This window comes from Aptenodytes patagonicus, chromosome 4 (assembly GCF_965638725.1).
Source record: "Aptenodytes patagonicus chromosome 4, bAptPat1.pri.cur, whole genome shotgun sequence".
Lineage (NCBI taxonomy): Eukaryota > Metazoa > Chordata > Aves > Sphenisciformes > Spheniscidae > Aptenodytes > Aptenodytes patagonicus.
This window is the reverse complement of record NC_134952.1, coordinates 31,031,223-31,049,789: the sequence shown is the minus strand read 5'-3', so window position 1 is coordinate 31,049,789 and position 18,567 is coordinate 31,031,223. Positions and strand designations below refer to the sequence as shown.

At 41.8% G+C, this 18,567-nt stretch overlaps 2 protein-coding genes across 11 annotated transcripts in view; one reads left to right on the top strand and one right to left on the bottom strand.

The window, feature by feature from the left end:
* Positions 1-12,610, top strand: part of LNX1 (ligand of numb-protein X 1) — a 78,842-nt gene extending 66,232 nt beyond the window's left edge. For all 5 annotated transcript variants that reach the window (XM_076336248.1, XM_076336249.1, XM_076336247.1 and 2 more), the window contains 4 exons: positions 1,726-1,903; positions 3,823-4,051; positions 11,035-11,193; positions 11,917-12,610. In XM_076336248.1, coding sequence (XP_076192363.1) covers positions 1,726-1,903; positions 3,823-4,051; positions 11,035-11,193; positions 11,917-12,052 — 702 coding nt within the window. In that variant the 3' untranslated portion in view covers positions 12,053-12,610. The remainder of the gene's footprint in view (positions 1-1,725; positions 1,904-3,822; positions 4,052-11,034; positions 11,194-11,916) is intronic.
* An 885-nt stretch (positions 12,611-13,495) lies between these two features.
* Positions 13,496-18,567, bottom strand: part of FIP1L1 (factor interacting with PAPOLA and CPSF1) — a 44,635-nt gene continuing 39,563 nt past the window's right edge. For all 6 annotated transcript variants that reach the window (XM_076336253.1, XM_076336254.1, XM_076336255.1 and 3 more), the window contains 2 exons: positions 14,559-14,696; positions 13,496-13,816 (listed from right to left, as the gene is read on the bottom strand). In XM_076336253.1, coding sequence (XP_076192368.1) covers positions 13,669-13,816; positions 14,559-14,696 — 286 coding nt within the window. In that variant the 3' untranslated portion in view covers positions 13,496-13,668. The remainder of the gene's footprint in view (positions 13,817-14,558; positions 14,697-18,567) is intronic.

The window sequence follows — 18,567 nt, the reverse complement described above, 5'->3', positions numbered from 1 at the left end:
GGTTAAAATTATCTGGACTAGAACATTTATATTTTTTTAAAAGGGAATGTTATAAAACCTTCAGAAATTTTTAGGCTCATTTGCAAGCCATAAGCCCAATTACTCTGACACAGTGCCTGTGTTCTGCACGGATCAGATGTGATATGTCCAAACAACTATATCAGTTTGTTTTTTGTCCCGGTGACTAAGAGAAGACCTTTTCCACTGAGCTCTTTGCCTTTTTGTTCCTGGAGCTCTGTGGCAGCCACTGTTGTTCTGCTCAAGCATCTAGAGATCCTTTACTAAGCTGCTGAAAGGTTCTGGGGTTTGTTGTCGATGTTGCATCACAGAAATCCTGATGTGGAGTTAGTTCCACCAAACATACCTTTAAAAAAACCGCAAAACGTAGATATAGCCTGCCCTACTCCCCTAAAAACTTCTTGCCGCTGTCTTCCTTCGTCCATCGTCATCACTGCGGGAGCAGCTGTGGACTCGCCTGCTCCACTTTCTGTGCTGCTGGCCCAGGAATGAAGGTGGAATGTCTTTGTGGGATCTCAGATTTCTAAGAAGAGATTAATGTGGCTTTAAATGAATTTTATAGATTATTTTTGCATGTTATAAATGTGAGGTCACACTTGTGAATGAGAAGGTTGGGGTTTTTTTTAATATACATTTGAAATGTATGTACATTTGAAATGTATTTAGCAGCATGCTATTATATCTACATATAAGCCTGGAGTGAATGGTGCTGTTCCTGCAAGAGGGGCTGGGATCTTCAGGAGTTGATGCCAGGAGCACAGCTTATGAAATACTTAAGGAAATCAAAGCATTAACATTTAAATCCAGGTTTTCTGGAGAAGTATCCTTGTCTTTCGAACTCTTCTGTAAGAGCTGGATGCATTGTAAATGTGACATTCGGCTCACAGGTGTTGTTGGAGCTTGTGTTGCCCCTCCATCCCGAGGCCGCCTGTGAGTTTGTGTCACCCTCGCTCATACACTAGTTATTGCATGCGCAGCGGTGTGTATGTAACTTTTCCTGTTCAGGGGGAGGAATAGGGGGATGTCTGTCCTCAGACAGTAGAGGTGGCTGTCCCAAAGCAACCTTTTAAGCACAAGCACTAGCAAGAGCACCCTGGAAGCTGCTGGCTCGTCACTCTATAAATGTCCTTCTCTTTCCTGAATAGACACATATTCTTTTGAGTGTATTCCCACCAGTAACTTATACAGAAACACAGAAATCTGGAAGAGCAAACGAAATGTCTATCTTCTAATCTGTCCCCAAGAGTTTTATTCCTTTAAAGCAGGTAGACCATTTCTCATTAACTATACAGATGATGTTCAGACTGCAAGCAGCAAGATAAGAACCATGACCTGATAGTCAAAGATATGAGGACAACTAGTGATATTAATATCAAGAACTTTTTTTTTTTTTTTTAAATCAGAGTCCTTATTTACATTTCAAAGACCTGCTTCTATTAGTCTCAACACTAAAACACTTCGGATTTTGGTAGGAGCAGTGCCTGACTTCTTTAACTATTAAAGCACAGGTTATCTTGGCGGTAGCTCTGACTCGCAGATGCCTAAGCCCTGGAGAGAGTCATGCCTGCCATCTGGCCAGGCGTGGCAGGCAGCTGTGAAGTGCTTTCGCATTCCCTCAACAAATATTCATTTCAGTAGAAAATGCCTAAGCTGTCAGGGAGGTCCCCGTGCCCACTGTGTTTGTTGTTGCTGTTTTCTCCATCACAGAGCACCCTTCATGCCGTCACCTGTCACGAGAAGGTGGTGGCTGTCCGGAAAGATCACACAGAATCGCTGGGAATGACTGTAGCAGGCGGAGCATCTAACCGGGAATGGGATTTGCCTATCTATGTGATAAGTGTTGAACCTGGAGGAGTTATCAGCAGAGACAGCAGGATAAAAACAGGTAAAAAGAGGGGATTTTGAAAGCCTGCTTTAATTCAAAGGCTTCCTTTGAAAAACAGAGGGATAGTGAAAGAGCATCACACCCTGACATTTTCAGCCATCCCATAGATTTTGGGATGTGTCAGATTAGAGGGTCTCAAGTCAGCTACCAGAAAAGGTATAATACGCAGCAGTAACCATCTCTGTGAAGTGGGATGTAGGCATATTCTGGTAAGAAAAAAAAAAAGTTTTTCGCAGGAAAATGAGCTTGCACCACCATCTCCTAACTACCGAAATCTTCATTGTGCAACTTTCATGGGTTTTTAATGTAAATTTTTGTGCTTGTTTGTCATATCATTCATGGCTTTGAAAGAAATAGAAAGGAGCAGAATTCCCGTCATATATGAGGCAACATTAGTGCCTTGTGGCTCAGTATCATGTCTGGAAACATTGGCTTTATAACTCCATTTAGCTCTTGATGTAACAGAGTGATAAAATTAATAGCTTCTCCCCCTCTGCATGAATAAGCCTTTAGAGTAAGATGAGGAGCATATTTTATCAGTGGGTTTTGCAGGAATAGGTAGGCAGTAGAGGAATGGTGAAACTCTCAGTTTTCAGGATGTTACATCTCCAAAAGCCAAGTATCTTGGTACCCTGCATCCAGCAACCACACAGCTCCCCGTCCCCTTGCCCTTCATCCCCTACGCTCAGCTTCAGCCCAGTTGCTGCCCAGAAGCTGGAGGGAAATCCTGAGTGCGAGGGAAGTGAAGGCACCCCAAAGTGGGGCAGAATAGCTGAAGCCCAGCCGAGCCCCATGAGCCTGGGTCGCAGTGCCCAGCACCGGCACGTGTGGGAACCTCCCCTTTGCGGGAGCTGTGGCTGCTCATCAAAACCCATGTAAGAACATGATAACAGGAGCAAACCAGAAGGTTTCCCCTTTCCTCCTGCTGGGAAATGACTGCCTCTCAGTGGGATACATTTTCTAAAAAATATTCATCATGAGGCAGCATGGAAAATTCAGCCTAGTTAATTTGATAAAATTAGAAACAAATGAATACGTGATGTTACAACAGCGCCATAAGCCTCCACGGTTTAGAGCAGCCCGTAGGCTGTTGTCTGTCTCATTGGGGCAGACCACAAGAGGAGGGTAATATTCATGTCACGTTGCCTGGACTGCCAGTGAATACAGCCCCTGCCTGGAGGAGCATGCAGGCGAAGTGCAGAGGGCACCCAGGGAAGCCCTGGCGTTGGAACATGCCGCGGAGGGTAGCTGAGCACTTGGCACCATGGCCGCTTGCATGATATTAATGATGTCTTTATTGTTCTCCCTGTAGTAATTGAGGTCATCTTTGCATTTTTCTCTGAAGCTGCTTTGCCTACATTATAAATAAGGCATACAGAAAGATGTTTTGGCTTGTGGCCATTCAAACAGGCATTAACATTAAAATAATAACATGTTATTCCACAAAGCAAACTTTATGAAGAGCTAGCTGGAGCGGCAGTCCTCAGCTTAGGGAGTGCTGGGAGAAAACCACCTTCGAGCTTTCAGGTTTCAAGCTCAGGCTGAGTACAGAAGTTGTTAGCTGGAAGTTGGCTTTGGAGACCTGGACTAGCATCAGGTGCCCGTACCAAAGCTTGTTGGTACAACAGGACCCCAGCTGTGCTGTTCGGCTCTGGATGCAGGACGTGACATGACAAGAAACCAGGACCAAAGCCTCCATCCAGCCTGGCGATGCTCCTGTGTACAGGGATCTAGCCCCTTCCCTCATGCCTGTGGCTTGTTTACTAGCATATGCTTCACATCCACGTTAAACGATAGGATTAACAAACAGCCTCATCAGGCAGCGAGTTCTTGGCCATGGCTTTGACTTGCTTGTTCGGGGGGGTTGGGATCCTGGAGACACTTGCAGAGTTTTTTGTCATCCGTTCTATTGGTCTCAGGTGACATCCTCCTGAACGTGAACGGGATTGACCTTACGGGGGTCAGCCGGAGCGAGGCTGTCGCCCTGCTGAAAAACACCAACTCGTCGGTGGTGCTCAAAGCCCTGGAGATGAGAGCATGTGAAGCCCAGGAGGAATGGGGCTGCCTGCCACCTCCCGAGGCCACACAGGCAACCTCTGAGAGCAGCGAATGGTCCCCTTCTTGGGTTATGTGGCTGGGGCTGCCACGGTAAGTCCACAGATTGCATCCTCTTGCTGAAGGGGAGTGGGAGGAAAGATTTGTATTTTCTGGCAATTCTTTCTTTTGGCTTGATTCATTGCACTGACATCTTAATTAAATCCAGGCTCTGTCGCAGACTTGACTCTAAATACCTCCCTTTTGTAAATGGGTAAGTGTACATGGAAAAATAGACACGCAGATCCCCTTGCAAGGGAGGAAAGGATCCTGAATTGTTCCAGTCTTGAAAACATATCTGGCACTTAGGGAGTGAAAGAAAAAGCTTGCAGGGAGACAGGAGCTTGCTGAACTAGGGTCTAGGCTCGACTACCCTGCAGAAGGCAGAGCTACCCCTCCTGCAGCTCTCAAGCTGCACAGCCCTTCTTCTTAGCCAAATCCAGCTGAATTGTTTGAGTTTGCCCAGATGTTGCAAAGTGCGTGCTGTTGGCCAGTATCTCCGAATCACCTCTTTTAACCCCACCCCCGACTGAAAGAAGTACATTTGTCATATACAGGAAGCAGCTGTGTTGTCATTTTAGTAAAGATAATGAAAGCCGCATCGCATGTCGTTCTTTCAAACACACTCGGTGTCAGGGTGTATACCTGCAGCTTCAGCGACATTTTGTGAAGTATTAAATGAGGACATGTTGTAAATCTGTGAATATGCGAAGCTAGCATCACACAGTTGAAATTGGTATATAATTTTAAGGAATTAAGAATTTAGCTTATAAGTTACTTTTGCCCATACTCCTAGCCCTGGCAGCAGTTCAGAGTGTCTCTTTCTCTTTTACGGGAGGGCATGAAAAGACGGTCTGCAGAACAGGTGGGCTTTTGCTCTAGGCACAATTTTAGGACTCCTCTTCATTTCCCAGTCTCGCATAGCAGGTTAGATGCCCTCCTTCTGGCTTGAGCTGTTTTGAGCTCATTCACCTTGCAGCAAGGTCTGCTGTGAGGGCCAGATGTGTTTCGGGGCTTGGTCTGAGGCTAATGACTGTGTAACGTGCTGAAGTACTACAAGAGCGGAAGGCAGGCTGTGTGTCTGTCACCCACAGATGAACCGTTCCTTCCCCAGTGGAGAGGACTACATCCTTATTCCTGTGAAAGAAGAACAGTGAAAAGAAAAAGCAGTAAATGGATGGCCCATAACTTGCTACCCCAGGCAATGGCAAACTTTTCTCACCCAGTCTCACTGCAGACAGGCAGGCCCAGGGAGGTCCTCTTTCCTGCTCACTTCTTCTGCACCCCTGAGCTTGACCAGCTACACACCAACATGAAGGCACTGGAGCACAGGTAATGCTCCCAGCAGAGACAGTGAGCAGGCTAGAGGCCTTATAGACACTGCAATCTGCAATGCTGAGTCTTGCCTTCAATTGCCATCCATTGCTAGGTGGGCTGAAACAATTGCACCCTGCCTACGCCTGGCCTAACTCCATCTTCGCTGTGCTGTATAGAAAACCTGAGCTGCCTGGTCATCATCTTCTACCCACAGCTGCCTGAAGTCCCCATGTCCTCAGCAAGGTCACAGAGATGAAGGACAGAGCTCCACAGTACTGCAGACTTGCACCCAGGGTTCACATCAGTCAGTTCTGCTTTGAAGTTTAGGAAGAAAAGGTGTTTTTTCCCATTTTAAAAGTGGTCTCTAAGCTCACTCTATCCCCTCACTTCGAAGGCAGCATGTGTGAAGCCATTCCCACCCCTTTGGTCCAAAGGAAAACCAGCCCCAGTGTCAGCAAGGCTGAAGACAGGAGTTCATTGTAACTCTATTCCCAGCTGCGACCCTGTGCACAGAGCACAGCATGGCCCTTCGCTACCAAAGAAAAGTAGGGGGATTGGTATGCTGAGCTGGTACGCCGCTCTGAACATCGGACTAAGACAGACACCAACACTGATTAGACGTGACAGTAACAAAGGTGGACTGCATCCTTATTAGTAGCTGGCTGGTTGAGTAGGGGCACTAGGATCAGGTTTGGATTTGCTCATTAGGTATTATCAGACCCTTCAGTCTTCCCTGGCGTGAGTGTGCTTACCCTCTTACTCTTGTACTGATTCTCCAGGGCCCACACCAGACATCTGGAAGTCCTTCAACAAGTTCTCTCACCAGGTCGTGTATCACATTAACTCATTTCCCTCCAATCTGAGCATTTAACCTTTCCCTGTCTGGCTTTCAGTTTGCTTTTGGCAAGGATCACATCCCAACTAGATCTAGTATTGCCAGCAGTCTCATGATGCTTTCTAGGCTGTTACAGAAAATTATTCTCTGTCCAAATACACGTCTGACAGGTCCATCTTGGTAAAGGTGCCTGATGTGCAACTATGGGGCGAGATGGTGCAGACTCACCTGCCTTAATTAAAGCTGTGTTGACATTAGTAAAGCCATACCATTTACCAGAGGGACTGCTCCAGGGCGTGTAAGTCTAAGAACATTTGATACAGCTGATGGAAAAGTAGAAATGTCAAAATCACGACTATACAGGCTCATGCAAAGTATTTGGGAAGATGGGCAGGATGGGAAACACCTCCATAAGGAAAACTGAACAAATAGAAAAGGTGGTAACACTGGTAGGCCAGAACAGGCACGGTTAAAAATAGAGGCGGCTGAATGGTGGATTCTTTAAATTCTGTCGAGAAGGGAAAGATGTGGCTCTAGACAAGCCATGGCAGTGCAGTGTGAGTATCTGTTCACAGAAAGCAAAGTGGGGAGTGTAGAGGCAGCCTGACATTGCAGCTTAGAGCAGGACATTTGGAAACCAAGAGAGGAGAGTCTGTCCTTCTATGTTCAAAAAACATGGAGTTTTGATGAAAATCCTGTGAAGGATAGTTCTGTAAAATGTGCTGAGTTGAGCTAAAGACTAGAAGATATCTACAGACCTCTGTCCATGACATATGAAGTAGAAAACAGGCAAACATTAATAATAGCTACATGATTAAGTATGCCTTCCTCACTTTTGAGGCTAGTGTACTCTAAGTGCTTAATTCTCTGTCTAGCGCAGAACTTGCCCCTTTCCCAAGGACTGCACACATATTACAGCTATGGGCACAGACAAGAGGCACAAATACTGAGCGTTAGGGAACTACACTATTTTTCTGGATCGAGTCAGTAGCAGCAGAAATCAGACAGGTTATCTGACTCCTCGCTCCAAAGCTCGAAGTCTTGGAAAAGCTGTCTTGTGTAATTTAACATTTGTGGATCTCACAATTTCAGCCCTTTTATTGTGAGATCTTAAAATTGGCCTCGGTCACTTTTATATGGCTTGATAGCACATAAACAACTCCTCTGTTCTTTCTGTAGTACAATCTAATATGTGGCGGTTATAAAATAGACGCACATGTGCATCTGACATCTGTCAAAACTTGGACCGCATGCAAGCGGAGGGGCTGTGGACAGGGCGTGGGGAGGAAGCAGTGATGCAGGACCTTAAGCATTCCTGCCCAAAGACTTATTTCAGGGTAGCTAATTTAATTGTTTGTTGTTGAGGAAGACAGGTCTCCTTTATTGTTGGAGGGAAATGTTGCTGTGAAGCATGCACAAAGAAAATAATGTGGAGCAGCTGGTGAAAAGCGTTTCCCCAGCCCCGTGATGTTTCTTCTACTCTTGCTTGTTTTCCTGCTCTCCTTTCTTTGCTCTCCTCACATTTCCTTCCCCCAGCTAGCACTTAAAAATACTTTATAGATCATCCTGTCATAACATTTACAAACATTAGTACTTCACACGAGTGCTTTTCTTTATCTGCAAAGTGGGATGAGAAAGACAGGAGGTGGCCAAAGTCATTCTGCAAACCAGGGGTAGAACTGGATGTAAAACATGGAACTACGACAGAAACTCCCCCAAATTAACTCCATCCGGGCTGTATGGCTCTGATGGGAGTAATTCTCAAATATTACTGTACTCCACTGCCAGTCATCTACTGTAATGGGGCAGGGGGAGGGAGTCATGCTTTTCATACCTGTTATTGCTGAAATCCTCCTGAAGTCAGGCTGGTTTTCATTCCCAGAGCATAAGGCTACTCACGCTTCGCAAAAAGCAGCAGGGAATTGTACATTTAACTACTTGAAAACAGGCACTTTTAAATTCCTCTTGCATCAGTAACTGATGCTCAGTTGTAGTATTTCTTATGATAGGACCCTGTGTCTAGACACTGTTTATCCTCAAGTCTTGAATCTGAGGCAAGTTCACACATAAATTACTCCTTGTCCTCAGCTTTTGGGGTATTTACAGATAGAGGCAGACGGCTGTGAGCCGCTCTCTTCCAAGGCAGAAGACGGTTCTCCTTGGACCGGTTGCAGTTTAGTGGGTTATGGCAGTTTAACTGGGTCAAAACACACAGACTGGGGCTTATCGTTCCAGCAGAGAAGTAATCTACTCAAACACACTAAGCATCTCCGGGTGACCCAAGTACTTATTTTGTTTTCCCTCTGTGGCGCTTTCTAGCTTGTCTTTATTACTACACAGCTGTAAACAGACCCAAATGAGCTAATTTCCTTTGGGCTGCTCTTTGCTCAGGCAGAGCAGGCATCTCTGCTTAGGTACTAAACTCTTTGGAGCGAGCAGTAACAGCTTTATACACAGCTCAGATTTGCGCATGCCTGCTCCCCAGCATCCTTTTCCCATTTCCGACAGCATTAATGCACAGTTGATGGATGGTGCACTGCCATGTTTATACCCTCCATCCCATAGGATGGAGATAAGGAAACATCAATTTAAAGGCGTAAACACCACCTAGCCACTCCTATTCTGTCGAGTCGATCTCTAGCTATGGCCAATGTGATGGGTTGGGCCTGGCTTGCACCAAGCACCCGCACAGCTCAACACCCCCAGCCGGACAAGAGAAAATAGGAAGAACAAGAGCGAGAAAACTAATAGGTCAAAGTAAAGACAGGGAAATCACTCACCAATTACTTTTGTGGGCAAAACAGACAGCTTGGGGAATTTAACTTAAAACAGTTAATTACAAATTTGGGTATTGGAACCAAAGATGACAAACATATAAACGCTTTGGAAAACACCTTTCCTCCCCCTTTCACATGCTCAGCTTCACTCCAGCACCTCTCCTCCCGCCTTCCTGGTCTCCACTGCCTTGTTGTCACAGCAGGTGATGCCCCGTCCTTTCGGTGAGCTGACAGGCAGCGCAGGGGGTGGGAGTCAGGACAGAGTAGTTTCTCTCTGCTGCTCCTTGCTTCCCATGCGTTTCCTCTGCTCTGGCAGAGAGAACAATCCTAACGCTAGTATGCCGTGTCTATTTTACTTAAATTTAGCATATACTCTGACATTAAACATGTATTTCTGCTTTCTGGACTGATGGAGACCGTGTAACTGATAACCTTACAGACTGCATGTACAGGCTTACTGCATGTAAGCCTTGTTTGTCTTCACTGCGTTTTCTTCTCGTGTCTTTACCTGCTTGGCTATTTCTTTTCTAAGGCATTAGGATTTAGCTGATCACCTTTTAATTTCAGCAATGTCCTCCTTAAGGCAGCGAGCATAGCGCTGGGCAGCAGAGACCCCTGCCCCCCAAAATCAACACTAGGTAATAGCACTAATGGCTGAATCCTGGCATCACTTGGTCATGACCTTGATAAGTACCATCAAACATAGAGGGTTTAAGTGGTTTTGCACATTGAAGAAGTCCACAGATGGTAAAGTAATAATGCCTGGCTGCTGAGGAAAGAACCAAATGTTACCTGTTTCTTACATTAGCAGCCAGTGAATTCTTGCACAAATATTAAATACCTACCATCCTGGCAGCAGGTGAATATTTGTAGGTCTTGAGGGACTAATCTAGTATTACTATAAAATCCTGCTGTGAAACACAGCAAAAGCATTATTTGACAAATAAAAGTTGAAAAAAGCTAGATGCATTAGTCTTTAAGATAAAGTTATTTATCCTTCTACAGAAGAAGTGTCAGCTGTTTCTCAGAAACCTAGACAGTCTCTGAATAGAGCGTGTAGCAGTTGCTTGCTGTAGACCAGCCTATCGTTTCAGATTTGGAATAGCAAAAGGATTTTCAGGCTCTTCAGTCATTCCTGGGTACACTGATAATGACAAGTGAGTTAAGTACTAAGCACAGAAATTTCGGTTGCTCTGTAACTAATCTTGTTTCTTTCTGCTTGCTTAAAAAAAAGAAACAAAGCAGGTATTCAGGTTACTAATGTGCTCAGAGCAATAGGCAACATGTCAGAGTCTAATACCTTACCACTCTTGCTTTCCCCTCTTCCTTGTTTCAGCTAAGCTTTGACTTAGCATAACTTACAGTATCATAAAATAAATTTAAGACAGAGGCAGATTTCAACTTTCTTACCTTAAAATACTTCGTTAATCATTATATGAGGCCAAGCTATCTTCTTAACAGCAGCCTCAGTACTCCAAAGCACTGACTGACATGGATAGGCTTCTCTCATCTTCCGTACTGTGACTTACGACATTACCCGTGGAAGAAGGGATCCTGAGCTTTTATTGTCAAGTACTCTTCTTTGTGTCATCTCTATGATTTTTGGAATTCTGGCTCATTTCATTGGCCTTGAAATTTTTTAGCTTTGACATGCACCACAGTAGTAAGTGCCTGACTGCTTTTGACACAGTTAATCACATACAGGCTCTTATCCAGAAGATAACATAAGTCACTGGACTGTACAAAGTAGATGAAACAGCCTCCTGAATGATGGTTTACAAATATTAACTCCAGTCTCAGTTAAGTGTTTTTCTCCATCACTTTCAATTGCAGCTAGATCATTTGCATTAATTTTTACCGTATGAAATAATTATTTAGTATTTTAACCCCAAGACTACCTAGTAATTCTACTCTTAGAATAACTGGTTGTGGAAAGCAGCACTATAAAAAACAGAAGGGAAGTGTAGGTGTCTACTGCAGTGGAACTTTGGTGCTGTTTTACATTTTCAAAGCACTCTATGGGTGTATCAAGAGGCAGATTCATCATTAATGATTCATCAGAATCTAAAGTTAACCGTAAGACATTTAATTAGACTGGTTTGTTTCAGGTATTTGTACAGCTGCAAAGAAATCGTATTACGAAGAAATACATCTGGAAGTCTTGGCTTCAGCATCGTAGGAGGCTATGAAGAACATACTGGGAACAAACCATTCTTTATCAAATCCATTGTTGGGGGAACACCAGCATATAATGATGGCAGAATTAGGTAACGATAACTATCTAATGAAAAGTAGCATTTAAGTAAGTCTTTCATTTAAGTAAGTCTTTCATCTAGTTAATTTGTGGGGTTTTTTTAAAACAAGTTTTCATGAAGACATTGTAGGGGGGGAAAAAAGGACTCGCTGACACAGAACTAACTGACAGATCTGGAAATAGGACATAAGTGTCCTGAACTTTAATAGATTTGCCGTCATAGTAGAGTATTTTCAGATGTCCAGCAATCACTAGTATATGAATAAGTATAAAGATAAGTCAGTTTGATCTCTGGGGTAGTACAAAGCATGCCAGCACAGCGAAGCTTTCCCACATCCCCAGCTCAGAAAAACCCCAACCAACCAACCACCTTCCCTGCAAACACCAATACAATTTAAGAGAGTCAATGCAGACTTACAGAGCAAACTTAAATCAATTAAGAAGTCTTAAAACATAGTTTGTTCAGAACACGGATCATTCCCATCTGAAAGAACTATACCCTATTTTCTTTCAAGTATGTCTAATTAATTATAAAGTTGTAAGGGGAAAAAAAAGTGAAGTATTTTCACCAGCTTTATTCCCTTATTCGTGAACAGCGGTCAGCCAGAGAAGGAAAAGTAATTCTCATTTCTACCCCTTCCTCCCAGCTTAAGGACATGCTTTAGGACATGCAAATGTTTAAGATAAGAAGTCACCTTGTTTAATTGTTCTCTCATATTTGCCTTTGGTTTTTCAGATGCGGTGACATCCTCCTTGCTGTCAATGGCAGGAACACATCAGGAATGACGCATGCCTGCTTGGCAAGGATGCTCAAAGAACTGAAAGGAAAAGTTACTCTCACAATTGTGTCCTGGCCTGGCACTTTTTTATAAAACAAGTCTTCATGGAGAGTATGGCAAGTAATTTAACACAGAACGAAAAAAAGGAACATCAGTCTTCACTTTTTTTTGGGAGGGGTGTCAAGTATGTGTTTATAAAGAAAAGGTTTGTGAAATTTCAACCTGCATGTCAAGGAAAGTCAAGTTTAGGCAAAGCAGGGACACCTGTCAGAAAATCACTTCAGAGTGATGTAAGCTACAGACTTGTCTTTCCTTCCCCATGTTCTTAAGGTTTTTTTGTTGTTTTTTTATATATATATTTAATGCATTATAATAATAATGAAATTTAAGGAGCAGCAGCTCCTGCTCACCCACTTTATTTTGATTTACAAAAAGAAATCCTTGAATAACTTATGGAAAAATTTCTTGCAATTTTTCCAATTGCAAAAATCAGGTGAAGGTTTTTATCCAACACATTAATAGCACTTTGATTATGTGTACCTTTTCATGGTCAGCATGAAGCTGGTATTTTCAAGACTTTCAAGTACTGTTTGTTAGTCTGTAAAACTGTGAATTAAATTTCTAAAATAATTAAAAATAACTGTAACTGTGTACTTGTACAGACATTATTTTCATCCAAAACCAAACGACCTAGTTTCCCTGTATGTTTTGATTAATAATAATAAATCTAGGATTTTTATATATCGAATTATTGGTTTTAAGGAAGTACACTGCACCCTGCTAATACCATCAAGTAAGTCTTCTAAATAGCACCCTGACAGGGCAGTACAATTTCTGCATGACTGCCGTGCCCATCACACTTGATACTGTTATGGATGGAGTAAACCTGAAAGTGATGATGGTCTTATATTTTTCTTAAAATATTTCTTTGCCTTTCTCTGCGAATGACCCATGTTCCAAAGTCTCTTTTTTTCCTCACAAGCTAGCAATGGGAAGAGGATATGTTTGTTAATCTTACCATGTTAAGGACAGCTGTTCCCCTAGAACAAAGACTAAAATGAACTTTCTCTTAAGCCACTGAAAAGCAGCAGGGATGATTATCCAGCTTAATTCACCCTTATGCACCCACACAGACCACACATAATTACCAAGTGTATCATCACCACACTCAGTGTTCCATCAAACTAAGAACAATCAGCACCTTTCCCAGTTTCCCTGATTTTTTTCATTTCACCTTAGTACAAGGTTCTTCAGGAGTCTGCAATTCCTGCCTGTCCCTGTAGTAAAGGATGACCTTTTCAAATATGAACTCCAAAAGCTGTACTAAACCCACACTGTTCCAGATGTTGGTATATAATAAAGTGAATGCACACTGTTTCTAAAGTCAGTAAAAGAATGACCTTTCCACTGGCTTATGAGAAAAGGAGACAATTTAATACGAAGAAGTTAAGCCCTACATATATTGTAAGAGCATAAGCCTCTAGCTGTAGGATGTTTTCTCACTGTTTCTTGAAAGACAAAGTCAGTCCAGGAATCTTAACATGAAAAATTCATTCTTTTATTTTCAAAAAAACCAAAGTAACCTTTGATTTCAAACTAACAGAACAAGATTAAGAGCAAATTATTTTAATACCCAGAAAAATAACAAGATTTATAGTAATCTATTTCTGGCACTAATATATATGCACGTAGGCAAAAATCACACAAGCCTATTCCACAGGGGCAGCTTCAGTGTTTTCCTGTTCAGGAGCAGGTTCACCGCTGGCTTCTTTTCCTTCTTTGCTTCTTTTGGATTTTTTGTGTTTGTGCCTTCTGTGGCTGTCCCCTTCTTCACTGTCATGACGGCGTCTGCTGTTACTAAATAGAGAGAGAGAAAAAAAATACCTCAAACAATTGCATGACACTTCAAGCCCCATTTAATTACGGAGTACCAAAAAAACAGCCTTTGCATTCATATTTGAAAACTGGCACCTGCTCCTGTTCCAACCCATATAGTATTTGGATGTCAGGGCCAAACTGAATTTTTCATGGAATGGTACACACATCCACCCATCCTGTACTTTTTGTTGGGAAATTGGAATGGTTTTTCACATTTGTAACCCATATTCTAATAGCAATACTTTTAATAACATCATGTCCCTATTGGCATCCCTTAATGGTTTAACGTTCTTATTGATCCCCTTCCCTGGACTTAACCTTTATTTCTAACTTAAAAAGGATCAAGTTGAACAATTTCTATCAAGTGACCACGAGGGTTATTTTACTTACTAAGAATCACTGTTGAGTTCTTACATTAATGCTGCTGAATGTCAGCTTCACTCCACCTCTTTCTGACCCACCATTTTTAGCCTTGTTTCCCCAAATTCATAGTTTCTGTTAACTAGCTGAGACTGTCACATACATCATTCAATATGAAGTTACCTGGGGCCAACATTGCTTTTTGTCTGTCCACATTTTATATGGCAGACTTGTTCCAAGTAGTACATCTAAGTGTTTACAGTCTTTCCACAAAACTCCAGTTTGTTTGGGGTTCTTTTAAAAGTTTTCTTTATTTTTTTAAACTGGTCAAGTCTTTCGTATCCTATTAAAAAACTCAAACCTTCGAGATGACTTGTGTCTAGTCTCTTCTTTCTCTCTGTGTCTCCTGTCTCTGTGCCGGTCTTCTTTCTCTCTACTTGTTCTATGGCGGTCATAGCCTCTTTCTGCATAGTCTCTGTATCTGTATCGTTCTTCATCACTGATTAAAAAAGAAGATATTTTCAGGACAGTAACACCAAGCAGTATATATATTAGAAAAATAAATTCTTACACACTCTCAAGATAAATGACAGAAAAATCTTAATGTTGCTTCTGGGTTTCTAAATGAGATCCACAATGTATGCTAAAAGGACATTAAAGCTCTTCACCTTACACACTAGACTTCTGTGGTTAATGCAATTTTGAAAGGGGATTGTTCAATAAAAAGAAGACATGGAAGGAAAAAAGAATACAACAGTGTCACATTGAGTTTATACAGCAGTTATCAAGCAGTTAGCTTAAACCTGTATCTAGCTGCGAATGAAGTACAATCCTACATAAACTTTAGTAATGTTTTCAGATCAGCATGTGTAACTCTCAACACTTATCAGCACACTTTTTGACTATTACACCATTTGGGTAAATTAAATTAAATTTTGGTACAGTTGATCTATTTCCTTACATCAGCTTCAAGAAAGGAAAACCTAGGTGCAAAGAGACTAACAGTAAAATATACTCAATGTTTTGGGTTGCTTTTAAAATTAATTTCTCTCCAGTGCCAATGCTGTCTCTACTTCCACTCCTCTCTTGGATTACCACGAGTGCTGCCCTGCCACAATGCTGGTAAAAACCCCTAAATATTACAGGCTATACAAGAATTTAAAGGCTGAGGAACATATTTTCAAATTTTGATTTGATGAAAAGGGCAATTCTAAGAGTTTAGTGAAATTAAAAAAAAAAAAAAAAAAAAAAAGAGCAGTATCTATAGTTAGCCAACACCACCCAAATGTTACATTAGCATAGCATAAAAAGGCATGCTCATTTTATGATTTCTCTACCAAGAAAATCCTACCCAGATATAGTGTCCAGTATCATTTAACACCAAGACTTCAATACAAATGAACTTACTGTAACTATTTATATAATCACATGAAGTCTTCATAACCATAGTTTGGAAGATCCCTACCAAGTCCTAAAGAAAGGCACAATGTGCTGCTGAGGCAGCAATTAAAACAGGTAACAATTTAGATACTATTAAGCTGACAAAAGCCAAGTGTTTCATGCTTTCTGTCTTTGCCAACATTTACCATAAAAGAAAGTCTCTTCCTGAGGTCCCTGACAGCAGCAGAACAGATCAGATCAGAACGGATCATGCAAGGAGAACAGCTCAAGCCTAAAGAGATTTCTCATGTCCTGGAGCACTGAGAACTTAGATCAAAACAATTTTATCTGCCGTAACTTGGATCCTGTGGCCATTTCCCAAGTGAAGACACTACATCAGTGATTATTACAGCTATGCATGAAAACTCAGAGCGAGAAGGGGGAATGCCTGAAGCAACAGCACTAGTCTTTCTATAAAACTCTGTATGATTATATCACAAAGCAAATTTCAAAAATTAGCAATTTAAGACACTGTAGTGAAGCATCAAACACACTGCACAAAATCCTGTTTTTCTAAGGGACATTAAAAATATTCACACATCAAAATCAGGAAAACTACAGCTATTACTAAAGAATTTAAAGTTACGATTTGTCACTGAGTAATATGACATTGATTAGTGCCTATATTGTTATAAAATTGTGTAACATTTACCAGATTTTATACTGCACTTATAACTACAGATCTGAGAGTAAGCTGATCAAATCCTGCAAGTACATTTGTGACAGATCGCAGAATCACAGAATGGTTGAGGTTGGAAGGCATGACTGGAGGTCATCTGGTCCAAACCCCTGCTCAAGCAGGGCCATCAGGACCACCAGTTGCCCAGGACCACATCCAGATGGCTTTTGGATATCTTCAATGATGGAGACTCCACAGCCTCTCTGGCCAACCTGTGCCAGTGCTCAGTCACCCCCACAGGCATCATGCCACTATCACTTCTCTTAACTATTGTCCCCCTCTTAAGACAAAAACAAAATTCAACTGCATTAAACACTTTTTTAAAGACTATGTTAAACCTAACGTGTCTCCCACAAGAAAAACCTACAACAGAGACACATTGTAAAAAAAAAAAAAATGAAGACAGTACAGCCACAGCCAGCTTAAGGCACCCTAGTTTATAGACCAGGGTGTGAAAATAATTCACTTGCTCCACTGAGCTGTCCAAAACCCAGACAGGTAAACTAAAGCAGTTGGGGGTGGGGGGGAAGGGAGAAAATAAATCCCAAATCTTACAATGCTGAAACCTCAAGTCCTATGCCTTTAACCTACTTCTATCTATAAAGATCATTTACCATTGTTTTACCCTCAAGTTTCTACTCTACTATCAGGGAAAGGAGGGAAGTGTAAGGGAAACATTTACAATCTAAGTCCCTTTCTAGCAAGCATTTCTTCTCACGAGAAACTAACTCAAGGCTCCAGGGAAAGGGGTAAAACCAACAATTAGAAGAGTTCTCTTATCAAATGTCACAGAAAGATGAAGGTTGATATCAATTGCTAGTTTCTAGGACAAGTCATACTGAAGAGAAGACTAGCCCAGCTTACACAGCAGTTAGTTCTGCAGTTCAGAATGACAGTCTTCATTCGATCTATGTTTGAAGTGCGTCTTAACTTCGTGTGTAATAAAGCAGCACCATAAAGACAGCATGTGCCTGGTGAAGTCTAGTTATAAAGCTCAGTTTTAGAATATTAAAAAAAAAAGTATAATGTTAAAAATGAAATTAAAATTAGGTTCTGAAATCTACCAAAAGTTATAACCAAAGGTAAAGTCTGATTTGAACAACAACTAAAAATTTTGTTAGACATGGGATTCCTGTACTAACACACATTTAACGTGCCACTAGTCATCACAATTTTAGGAGACTTACACTTCTGCAGGCTTGCAGGGATAGAAAAAGGTAAAACCAATTCAACTATAGTCTACTCCCAATATCCGGTATTACTTCCCAGAACTAACATTGTGATGATCAGTATCTAATTAAAAAGTTAAAATTTGAATGTCTAGCACTGCCTTCTGATGAGCTTGCCATAAGAAATTAGATGGCTACTTGCAGACTTACAGCTTGGTTTCAAAGCTGAGATCCAAAACCTTTAATGTTAACCCACAGTCTGCATTTGCTCTGTTACACAACTATTTTAAAACACTCTAGAAAAGGTTAAAAATATTATTGATACTCCTTTTTAAACCTTATTTTGGCAAACTACTAAGGAACCATGACAGCTTGTACGTGTGTCTGAAAATAAACCACCTTTCTGTAAGCAAAGCAAAAAATCAGTTTGCCAAGTCCAGTATGTTGGGAGCTTTCAGGAACAGGAATAAATGCCATGTACCCAATGTTACACCAGTGATGATCTCCCCATTTTGTATCTGGGCTTACATTACAGTTATCAAAGCCTTCAAAAGCACTACAACCTTTGACCTGTGGAAGATGACCTATAGTTACCCGTGCCCTCCTGGCAAAGAAGCCCCAAACCAGTCCAATCCATAAAATCTTCGTTCACTACACCTTTGGTTACTTTTTCAAAACAGACCACAAGCTATTAACTTCACCAATCAGGAGATCTCACTTTGGTAGAGATGTCTAACTTCTGATATCTGTATTCAAAAAAAACTTTCCTATGTATTCAAAAACCCTTCAACAAAGAATCACAGAAGGATTTAGGCTGGAAGGGACTTCGTGGAGGTCACTTGGGCTAACCCCTCCTCCACACAGGGCTAACTCAGAAGTCTGGTCAGGTTACTCAGGGCCTTGTTTAGTCAAGTCTTGAGTACCTCCAAGGCTGGAGATTCCACGACCTCTCTCCGCAACCTGTCTTACCACCTGATCACTCTTGTTGTGATTATTCCCTCCCCCCACCCCCATATCTAATTGGAATTTCCCTTGCTGTGACTTTTAACTATTCCCTCTTGTCCTTTCTCTGTGTACCTTGA